The following is a 12259-nucleotide window of genomic DNA, read 5'->3' on the forward strand; positions in this document are numbered from 1 at the left end:
TGCTCTTAAATGCATTTCCCCAATTTGGTGTGGAGCTTCAAAAACCACTACGCTTACATCAGCCATGAAAAAATTTAATTCCATCCCCTCCCCTTTCTGAATTTGGAATGATAAAGGATCAACAGTTATGTCTGGAGCAGGGAAGCAGATATTACACATATCGTGCTTACAAAATAACTGGTTTTCATGAAACAAGTTTATTTTCCTCCCCCAGCCCTTGATGAGCACATGACAACCGTACAGAATAAAAGCTCAACTCCTTAGTTCTGCTCACATTCACTCAACATTTGCTCTAATCAATTATCTTATTTCATGCAATAAGAAAAGAATGAGATTCCTGTTATGCAGCCATAATCAGTTACAGTATGAAGCTGTGTCTGTGGAACATTTCTGATTTTGAAAACTAATCATGGGCTCTGCCATTACATTTCTCTAGTAAAACACTGGGCTTTCACCCAACTTCTTTCTTCCCCCCTTGCCCTTTAAAAATATTGGGGGCACAGCCTAGTCTGAGATGCCACATTCATACCCTGCAGAAGTTCACCATATCGTGCTGTAAGGAATACATTTACCCAGGGAGCCAGGCTGGTTTTCTAGTTTATTGGAATATAAAAGCACAAGCAGATGCCCCCTGCGGAGAAAGACAAAGGAGTAGAGGGTGCTGCACATGACAGTGGCCAGGCGGAGCAGGATCAAAGTCCCATCTTCACACGAAGGGTTCAATATTGATCTCTAGGGCAGAGCATGGCATGGTGAGCTCAAACTTGGTGATAACATCGGGGTGTAGGACTCCAAGTTTCCCAATGCTTTGACCTTTGGCAAAGATCTCAGCACAGCGACCAGGAAAGAAAGCAGAGGCTGTGAAGAAAGTGAGAGAAAAATCAATATTTCTCCGGGCCAAAAAAGTCAGTAGGCATTTAACATGGAGAACAAAGCTCTCAGTATTAAACCCTTCTCTGTGCTGAGATGCTAAGAAGAGGCTCTCACTTTCTTGCATTAACAATTGTTATGATTGATAGAGAATGAGGAAACACTTCCGAGTTAAAAATAAGGTGTGAAGCCCAAGGCATGGGCATTTTTCACGCCCCAGTTGTTTAAACTAAGTTACTCCTGCAATAGAAATTAGCACAGATAAGTCAAGGCAGAGGGATGGTGAAATAAAGAACTTTTACAGGCTTTAGGCTCTTTTTAACACCTGAATGTTTCCCCACCTTACTCTGTTTAAGGAAATAAAGCTTGCTGTCATCTTAGAGATAAGTAGGCATGTCACGCTTGATTACATGTCACATAATTAGAGATAACCTACATTCCTCATCTGGAGAAGAGCTTTTAAGCAGTTTCATATATACTGTAAAACTGTGGAACAATTAATAGCTCGAAGTTGAAGATCATCTTCCTCTTACCTCAAACCAAGCCCCAACTCTTAAATGTTATTTGGATTGAAAAAAACAAAAACACAACAAAAGTGTAGTTGAATTGGCCATGGCCACTGGTTGTTCCAAATGCTGTTTAAGGTTCAGGATCAGCCCAGGACATTTTACTGCATTTGCAAGGTGCTATTTAAAAAAGGCAATAAAGGGCCAAATGAACTTCAGACTGCAGGAACACTTTCATGACACAGATCACTGGTGGACAGGCCCAGAGATATATTCTTTGTTAGCTCTCCAATGGAAATAGTTCATTTAAGAAGTGTCTCCTGTGAGATCTGTAGTCATAACTGGCAGCTACAAGAGTAAGAACAGCAATTAGGTCTCTTCATTGTGCTGGAAGTGCAAATTAACTTAAATGTGTACTTCAATTTTGGCTGCCTTGTGAAATCTGACAGGAGTCATAAATTATCATAGTAATGTTACCTTAAAGGCTGTTACCAAGAATATTCTGAACCAGTGTCTTTCAAATCAGCCAGTTCTAGTCTTAGCTACGAGCACAGACCACCTCCTTACACAGGATGATCCAGCCCCTGGATGTTGGTGGCACGCGACTCCAACCAAACCAGCCACTTGCCACTGCCAAGCTGCACTATTCAAAACAAGTGTTAGAATAAAACCTGACAAATTTAGAAAAGAAACAAATGTGGTGCATTCAGATCACTCTGCTGATTGTGGGTGAAAACGTAACCTAAAAATAAAGTACCCTTGTAGTTAGTGGCAAAGGCTTTCCTATTTGTGAATAAAGCTGGTATTGTACCCTGGATGTGAGCAGCACACAGTTATTTTCTTTTAGGAACTTGACTGTAAGCTTAAGCTGGCACAAGAGCAAGAACACAGCACAAGTTAATAATGCTGGCATGGTATCCCACTGCAAACTTACAGGAAAAAAGGAGCTTTGACAATATGCTTAGTTAAAAAGCTGTGAGTCTGACTTTTCTTCTGAGCTGCCTTGTGTGTAGCCTTGGGAAAGTTACTTTATCTTCTGCACATCTAGTCCCAGTTATACCATGAGACTTAACTGTTTTAAGACTAATTTTAGGCATCTGGATGGGGTCTAAAATACTGCACTGAGCCAATCTATTGCCAAATCAGTATCACTGCATTCTTCTAACGGCTACACGTTTTTTCTTGTTAATGTCTCACCTAATAACACTTAGTGAGCTAACATCAAACCACAGGTTTCCTGGGGAGGCCAGTTCAGGTGCTGGGTGTAATAAGGGGCTGTCTTCTGCCCACCCCAGTAGCAAGGAGCAGGAAGAGTCTGTGCACATCCCATACTCCTCAGCTGAATTTCTAACAGCAAGGCTGCTGAAGTGTTAGCAGCAGCTGCCTTGCTGGAAGAGGAGTACTACAGCCGCCAAAGCCATTCTTTAGCCAAACCTGTGTGTAAGTTCCCTTGCATTTAACTAAATATGCATTTGTGATAAATTTTGAAAACTGTTGGCAATTCATGAAACCCACGTGAAAACTATTAAGTATCTTCACGGTTCTGCCATAAATTGATGTGTTACATTAGTTAGAACCTGAGCACTGATAAAATATATCCCTTTACCAAGAGCTCACAGCACAGCTTCACAGCACAAGTGAACTCAATCAGTTAATCACCAGGGCCCCAGTGTCTCTCCACATGGTGAAGGGAGGAGGGTGGGACAAGCTGTTGGTTTGGCTGAAGCCTTTACCATGAAACCATCCATTCAGTGTGGCTCTGAATGCCACAGCCACATTTTCCATCTCATATGCAGCAACTGATGCCGGACCATGATGTTATTTATTTAGCTTTGTGATTCCTTGCAAAGAAGATTAATATGATTATACATTATAATCATTAATACATGATTAATACCAAGGGGGGATATTTAGCTCCCCAAAGTGCAGGAAACAGGACCTTCAAACTACCTCTCCGTTTCTAGTTAAGCCAACCTTGGAATGCTGGCTTCTTCACAGGGGACTGGCTAGTGCGCCTGCTGCTTTGCAGGCATGGCACTGGCAGGGCACTATCCTGTGATGGGAAGAGACCAGAAAAGCAAATAAAAATGAAAGAACCTCTTAAAAGCTTTAGGATCCCCATCTGTCCAGCTAATGCTTGGCTCTTGCACCAAGGAAACATGAGCTGAGGAACAGGTTTACCAAGAGTTTATGAACTCTGGTTAATAATGAAACTATTATTATGATAATTGGCTGCACTACAGAATGCTTCATAATATATTCCTGCCTGCCAAAAGGGTCTCCAGACTGCATCCCACAGATGGGGGATCTAAAGTTGTCTTCATCTTAGTGACTTGACCACACATGTGGTTCAAGCAGGAGGTTGGCTCATGCCTGAGACTGGGTGTTGTTGGTTCCTGTATCTCTGTCAGGTTGCCAGGACTGGGAGCAAATGCAACTTTCAGATTAAAAAAAAAAAATCAGACATTGAAAGGGGGGCACATAAAGACAAAACTCAGAAGAAACATGAAAAATCTGATCAGAAAGGGGGGAGGGGGGGAATGAAAAACCAGCATTTTGCAGCTGGGGGGAGTGCTTTGACTGAGGGACCAACCACCAGTAGAAAAGGAGACCTGAGTTAGAGGAACTTCAGTGTGTTGAGGACAAGCTCTAGGTCATGGGAAGATCTGAGTAACCCATAAGGCAGAACAGAAAACCAAAGACTTTCCCAAAATAGCCAGGAAACGAAGGTAAGGACTTTTTTCCCCCCAAAATTTCCATGTTTATTGTATTATCAAGTAAGTAGCAATGGTGCTTTAAATTTCTAGCAAAGCTTGTGTTATGGACTGGACTATCATGTCAGCTCTTGAAGTAAATCGTAAAGCTTTAGAGTAAGAGTAATGGCTGTATGAAAGATGTCCTTGTGCTGCTTGCACATATGGGGAATAAGCAAAAAACACACGCACTGTTATCTCATTTGAAGAAACTGCACCATAAACTGAAGCTCTATGCTCTTAAGCTTCAGTAAAGTCTTGATGCCAAAAGGAGTCCAAAGTGTGCCTTTCCAGAGAAGTCAACAGCTGTGACCTGCAGCTTTTGAGCACGAGTTGAAGGTTGATAATAGAGTTTGTCCTGTCTGTGTATGTAATATCACCAAGAATGGTATGGTTGTGAAGACCATGGTCTTCCTGAAGAAAGTTCTCACCAGTCATTGAAGTGCACCTGGAGGCACCATTACCACTAGGTGTGCAAGGGAGGGACTGTGTTTGCTGCTGGTGCAATTCTATTGAAAGGCTGCTCTTGAAGGTCTGGTGGGTAGTACCATCAAGAACTTCAAGAGGCAAAATTAATTAAAAAACTTACTGTGCTGTCAATTTTAAGGATAACAGGTTTATACATTTTTTATATAGCTTAACCTTTCAGCTCTACACACAAAGAGTACTCGATTAACTTCATCTTGAAATCTAGTGAGAGTTTGTATTGTTGTTGATAGAGACCTATACAATGCCAGAAGGTCTAGCAATGGAAAGCCACCTCTCAGTATGACTATAATTAGTGGTTACAAGAAGAGGTGGGGTGAAATGCAAGATGTGTTCCTAAAGAAGAGATGCCAAAGCCAGCCATGTCTTATGCTGACATACTACACACCAGCAAAAGACAAAAGCTACTTCTCATGGCTGCAAGTAAGAATTTAATTTCCGTTGTTCAGTGATGTAGAAATAATACCTTTAATTAAAGCTTCTGTAGCACATCTTCAAAAATCTGTAATTGCCTCCCTCTAGTCAGGCAACAGGGCCACTTTGATTGCTTTGGGGTAATTCTTTGGCCAATAATCCAGTAGAGCATGTAGTCTTTAGCACATTTTCTGGCTAATTGACCCTCAAAAAGCTCAGAGGTCCCGGCACTCTTTGTTGTCAAACACCTTGCACAGTTTCTTTTCTCTGCCTTACTCTCCCTCCTTTTCAAAAAGGAATAGATTAAAGTATTATAAGCCTACAGTTGCACTAAGCCTCCCAAACCCATGGTTTGTTCCTATAATTTGAAGGAACATCGGAAGCTGAAGCTTAAGAAGGTAATAGAGCAGAGCTCACCTGACGTCTAAATTCTTTCATCTTAATTCTTCATCCCTTTACTTACTCCAGCTGTCCTTTCACTACTGCATTGTGGCTCACCTGTGAAGTATTTTACTTGTGCTACACAGGAGAGGATTTAGTTTTGTGAGGCTGGAGGTTGTTTTTGGTTTTAGGATCAGGTTCTTCATGTTTTCAACCATTTCTTCTTTTGGCAAATATGCTCAAGTGCAGAGTTATAGGCCATCACCAGATCAGCAAGTATTTTAAAAGGCAATTAATTACCTTTCCTTGCCCAATTACACTGTGCAGGCAGGCTTCCAGAACCTTATGCAAAGCAACAGCAACCTCAAAATCCTGTCTTAATGTGAGATGATTTACCTTCAGCTATGTTTTAAAATCATGGATGTCTCAAATCTTGCATTTGGAACACAATGAGAGAGCAATTGTTCTTTTAAGTTGCACAATGTCAGCAGTTCTCTCCCCATGTATTTTAATGTCCAGATAAAAAAACAAAACAAAAACAAAAAACCAAACATACTGTGTGATCAGTGGGTATTTATTAACTTCAGTTTCCTCATTTGTAACACCTGACTAACGCAGTGCCACAACAACCTCCACATCCTGGGTGGATGCTGAGGCCAAGGAAAGCAGACATGTTGGGTCCCTGATCTGGCTAACAGGATTTCACATACTCAGCACTGGAGTACCAGCGTGGCTGCTTAAATAATGTGTACAGAAAAAGCAGCCTTGAGTAGGAAACCTAGAAAGAAATCCATTAAATTCTATTTGTTTTTCTAGAAATCTCTGTTTGGGTATAAACCTTAGTAAATTTGCATTTGTGTGGCAGTTGTGCTCTGGAGTTCAGCTGCACTGCACAGTTACCATTACACAGCTAATCTTTTTTTTTTACGGTCAGTTTTATCTGATTTATCCAGATTTATCTGAAACGTTATAGTTGGTCCTGTCTAAAAGTCACAAACCTAAGCTGATACTGTGTCACAGCTGTTTATGAAACAGAGAATTCCTAATCCCAAAAAAAGCTTCTTTAAGATGTCTTGTCAGTTCACGTGAGTTAGAGAACACACAGCTTTGAATATTGAAACAATTAATATCTTAATGTTCTGTAACTTTCTATTTTTCTTTAAATATCTAAAGGAATAATTCATCCTTGCAAACATCTGCATTTGTCAGAAACGGGGAAAAATAAACCGTATTCTTTATGGTAGGGCACATAACATACTGTATGTATGCACAGTAAGGCAGCAGACTATGGCTTTTAGGCTCTGCTTTCATACAAGCATTTGAGAGGAACAAGAACCAGCACAAAGTCAGTCTGCAAGTCTTATTTAGTATGTCATGGCTAGTTTGCATGTTCTTTGCTCACTACATGTCCAAGATCAAGCTGTCCTGCCTTCCAGCACTTTGCTGCTATCTACTTTCTAACACACACACCACAAGCAAGAAGGCAAAGTCAATTCCCCCACCATGGGCAATGCTCATCTTAGGATCTTGCATTCATATTGATCCAAAAGTTTGAGCCAAAATCTTGCACATGTCTGCTAGAAAACGTATGTGAGATTCAATGAGACCCTCTGTGTCCATACTGCAGTTCAAAAATCAAACCAGATCAGAGCTGTTTAACTATGAGCTGTTAACTATTTAACTGTTAACTATTCAACGTGATGGCAGTTGCTAGCATTTATATTGTAGTGAAAATGAAAGCTTAAAGACACTTAGTTGGCCTCTAGCCACAGCAGGCTGTGCAGGAGGTGACAACAGAATCAAAGGATCAAGCTGTGGCACCAGGCAAGTGTGGAGAAGCCAGTGAAGCCAGACCTGCACCCTAACCCTCACTGCTGGGCACCATCCCGCTTCACTGAGAAAACAGACATGCAATTTGCTGCTATTTCTGCTACTGGCTTGGATGAATTCTCTCCTTCCTTGAGAAAGCTCTGCAACATTGACAATACATTTTATGATTAAGAAGTAACTTTCTATCTCAAAATGTTAGGAGGCAGAAAAACTGGAAATTACCTAATTCTCTATTATAGAATGGAAGTGATGCCAGAGGTTTAAAAGTCTTGATGCGAGGAAGACTTTTATCTGTTAGACCTGTTAGGATGTATAATTGCAAAAAGGTAGCTGCCTTGTGGGTGGGGGGGAAGGATTAAATTGAGTCCTCCCAGTAAAGGAATAGCAGAAGCACTAGGAATTAATGGCAGGGAGAATAAATTAACATATTGAGCTCAGGATCACACATGCCAATCGTTTAGATGTTTCTGGTTGCTGACAAAAACTGGTAGAAAATGCAGTCTGTCAGGAGAAATGCTGCTACTTTTTGGAGCACCACTAATCTGTCAGAATAAAATGCAACAGGAAGAACACTGTCATCTTTATTAGTTACTGTTAGCAAAAAGAGGAAGATAAGATAGCTTGTGTCTCTTTACAAGTTGACTTAACACACCCCCCTCCTGAAAATGTGTTACCACAGTTTTTTTTTCTGCCTGCTATTATATATACTATAGGAAATGTACTTCTAAATTAGTCAATTCAAAGGAGTTTCTCTACTGAAATAATCTTCTGAATTTGAGAGACTAATATTTTCTTTGTTCTTGTATTGAGCTTTTAGATTTCATAAGTGGAGGAGAAAAAAATGTGTCAAACATGATAATGTACTTTTCCCCTGATACATCCTTTCTGGGGACAAGGGTTGTGCAAACAGATTATACTTTAAGGGTATTGAGAAGGAGCATTAAAAAATTGTAGATGCCCACTTTGGCTAATTAAATAATATAAGCAACTCTCCTGGTTCATCTCTGTGCCAGGTACCTCCTTGTTAATCCACTTATAACCAAATTTGAGACATCAGCATTAGTGTGGTAAGATACTTGCTAAGACAGAAATAAACTTGGCCTAGATTTGCAGGGGTTTGCTTCCTATAAATCTAAATTCCTGTATTTACAGGAAAGAAATAAAGAGCAGCAATATTAGGCAATTAAAAGGGACATTAAGTGAGCAGCTCCACCCACTTTATTAGATAATTTAATTTAATTTTGAGTTGTTAGAACTGTAGTTCTTCACATAACTAAGCTCTTTTGATGCTGCTCAAGAGAAAATAAGAAATTAATTAGGATTTTAATTAGATTTCCAAGTAGTGCCCAAACACTGGAAAAGCCACATGAACTAGTGATAAACACCCAGTTTCGCAAGATGCTTTACAGTTAGGCCCTTGTAATGATCAGTGCTGGAACTCTGAAAAAAACATTGCAGAACCAGGGTCATATATTTTGTAGTACTAAGATCAGTTGGATTAAAAAAAACAAAACTGTCCTTGCCTCTTGGTGGTGTTAATTTGTGACTCTGACTATGAAGGGGGGGGGGAGAATACTAAAAAGAAAAATAGTAGTGGAAGACTAGGGGAACAATTTACTTGATAAGTGAGTAGTACCAGATTCACAAAAGAAACCAGGAACATTTTTTGCTAAAACCCTCTCCATACCATATTCAGTGCTGGACTGAAAGTGGTCAAAATCAGGAAAGTTTGTTACAAGCAAAAATAAATTATTTTCCTAAAATGTGATTAATAACAATGGCTGAAAATTCATCAGGAAACAGAATAAATTAGGAAATCTTAATAACTGGCAGCAATAAAGACAGCATTAGAAAGATATATATATATTTGAGAACATTAGAAACAAACTGTAGGTAGAGTACTTTTATCTGCTAACAAGACTGGTTGAATTTTTATGTGAGACAAATGTCACAGAATCACAGAATTTTTTGAGTTGGAAGGGACCTTAATGTCTAAGTTTACAGTCAGTATTTCTTTTCATCTGGGGGAAAAAAAAAAGGTGTTCTTGACTAAAATAAGGTATCTTCCAGTTTATTGAAAAAATGAAGAATATTTTGATTACATGTAGCAGGACTAGGATGTTTCTGAGATGTTAGGAGTCTTAGGCACCAGAATGATGGTGCAACTCTCAAAAAAAAAAAAAAGAAAATAATCTTGCCTACTGCTGTTAACTTACAGAAAAAAAATACTAGGAATTCTGTAGTACTATAAAAATGTTAATGGTGGTGCCAATATTCCAAGTTGGATAATCTAGATTGATGCCAGGTGAGAAAAAATTGTGAGAACTGGCAAAGGTGAAATTCAGAGGACACGAATACAGTCAATTACCAGCTGGTATGTCTTTTTAATGCAAACAGATGTTGTCAAACAAATCTTATCTACAAAACTTGTAATTTGAAAGACTATAAATGCAATTGCCAGGATGCTATACCACCTATAACGTGTCTATTTTTGAATGCTAATGAAATGGACTGAGAACTGACTGATATCTTTTAGTATGTCACAAATTATATTTGGAGGCTTCATAGAAAAACAGGAATATTTCCTGTAGTTATCTGTGAGTAAATACACATTTTTTGACATTCAGGAACAATGAAATGTCTGCCAAGACTGGAAAGTCCCAAATTGCCATTAAGAGCAGTCAAGCTACAGTTCCTTAAAATAAAATGGGTGTTAATAATGCCAAGTTCAAGAAAAGTACTAAACATCTGTGCATGTTGCAATCTCCCAATTTAAATTGGTCACCAGAGACGGATGCTGGGGTTCAATTCTATACACACAGCTCAGAATTATTGCCAGACTTCACTCTTCTGATTTGAAGTTCACAGTCTTAATCTTCTTCTGAAGTTGTTTGTCATAAAATTGTGATTATAAAAGCAAATGTTTATTATGTACTTAGTTATGGCAATAACTTACACCTCTAATTTCACAGCTAAACCCTACTAAATGAGAAGCTATTAACATGATTTACTGTGGAATTAAAATTTTCTACACTTTAACACTACATTCATTTAATTAAATAAGGGCAGTTAAAAGAAAGGGAGTGCAATTTCTCTTTTTTTCTTTCTTTTAGAAAGATAACTGTCAATCACTGAAGGAAGCAAGACTCAGTATGCATTTCTTAAGTAACATTTATGTTGAACACAAGTGGGCTGACTTCCCAGCTTTACTAAGCTGCTGATTACCCCAAAAGAATGAAGGGCATGAACATTTACTTAAAAAACAAAACCACCCAAGGGTTAGCTGAAATTCACAAGAACCAATAATGTACAAAAAAAGTAGCTCACGTCACAAGCTCATGCTATTTGGGGATTGTTTGTTTTCACATGAGTGAATGTGGTTTCATCAAATACTAATTTTGGCAGGGAAGGCAGTGGGCAGACAGTGAGGCACTATGGATGCACAGATTTACCTTTAACACTTTCTGTGAATCTGTCAAATTGTTTCACTTCCACAAAATATGGATTATATTTTCCCTTTTCAAACAATTTGCACCCAATTAACTGCCATTTGCAAAGTGCAGAGACTCTCAGAAGGCACTGCAAAACTAGGAGTCCTTTCCTTAAACAAGGGACAGTCATTCTAAACGTTACAATGTGAGTGAGGATAATTACACCTCACACTTCACACCACTCCTTTGAACACTGCCCTACAGAATCCACAGTCAGTTATTTACTAAGACCTTTTTTATTCTTTTTAGCCTAAGTAAGACTTTACTGTGGATCCAAGTCCCATGACTAACATTGCCTCCTGTTATCACGATCCAGATTTCTGTAAGAAAATAGTAATCTCAGATATTCATCCAGAAGCAAAAAGTGACCAAAATGTTGCAGAAAACATACCTCTCTCTGCAGAGATTAAAACTTGAAATTAAGAATAATTTCCAATATAATTATCAAAATGCCTTTAGTTTTCAATTCAAGGGAACTGAAACCAGTGAAAGTCAACTAAAAAAATACATAATTTTATTAAATTACCTGACAACATATGACCAAATTTGTTGGCTCTTCCTACTTGCCTTTTTATTGTTTGAAAAGTTTGGTTTTTTGTTCACCTCCTAATCATACACAACCATGCTTTTTTTACCTTTTATCAATTGTATGGAGCTGGTTAAAATGTCAAGAGTTTTATACAAAACTTTTTGTATAAAATACAAAATGAAAAACAAATTTAAGGATTGATGCAATAATCATACTCATTTTAATCTACATTTGATTATGGATGCATATACCATAAAACAAAGAAAAAAGCAAAATGCTTTCCTATGCCAGTAATTGTAGGATTCATTAATGTATCAAAAAGCCCATTCAGTGCATTTTAAGACAGTGGGTAGCATTTCAAGAGTTCTGTCTCTAAAACTTTGTAATTTTCTGTATTAGTGGTAATAAGGAAGAACAATTTCCACTAGTAACTTTAAGAAGCTGAAAAGCACTGAATGCCAAATGTATGCTGAAACCCTTGAATTCAGTCACTCAAACCCTCTCTTCCTTAAGGCTGCTCTAAACAGCTCTTCTCCATTTACTACCCGGCTCAAATTACACCAAAGCACAGTGCAAGGGCCAGGGGAACATCACAATTTCACCCATATTTTCTAGCATCTGTATTTTTTTCACAGGTGTTGCTATAAAGGCAAAAAGCCTCTGACCTTAAGGTCACATCGCAGGGCACTTAGGTGTTGGGAGAACAGAAGGAGCTTAAATAGCCATGATCTGCACATATGGACCAAACAGGACTATAGCACAGGCATTTCATTTTTCAAAGTGAATTTGGAAGAGGCAACTATGTGCCCATCTCTATCCTATTAATTTAAACCAACACTTTCCCCTGTATTTTTTTCCAATAATCAATGGAATTATTTTTATCAGTTGCATGAGAAATAAACACCTGGATTAAAACCCTACCTTTGCACAGTGCTGCTTATTAGTCTCAAGTTTTGCTCCAGATCACATACAGAAAGTATCTAGGAATTTCCTAAATCA

The 12259-nt window shown here is 38.6% G+C and overlaps 1 protein-coding gene across 2 annotated transcripts in view; it reads right to left on the reverse strand.

Annotated features, from left to right (window-relative positions):
- Positions 1-579: 579 nt before the first annotated feature.
- Positions 580-12259, reverse strand: part of FARSB (phenylalanyl-tRNA synthetase subunit beta) — a 38428-nt gene continuing 26748 nt past the window's right edge. For both annotated transcript variants that reach the window (XM_051626371.1, XM_051626372.1), the window contains one exon: positions 580-858. In XM_051626371.1, coding sequence (XP_051482331.1) covers positions 707-858 — 152 coding nt within the window. In that variant the 3' untranslated portion in view covers positions 580-706. The remainder of the gene's footprint in view (positions 859-12259) is intronic.

This window comes from Apus apus, chromosome 8 (assembly GCF_020740795.1).
Source record: "Apus apus isolate bApuApu2 chromosome 8, bApuApu2.pri.cur, whole genome shotgun sequence".
In the NCBI taxonomy this organism is placed as follows: Eukaryota; Metazoa; Chordata; class Aves; order Apodiformes; family Apodidae; genus Apus; species Apus apus.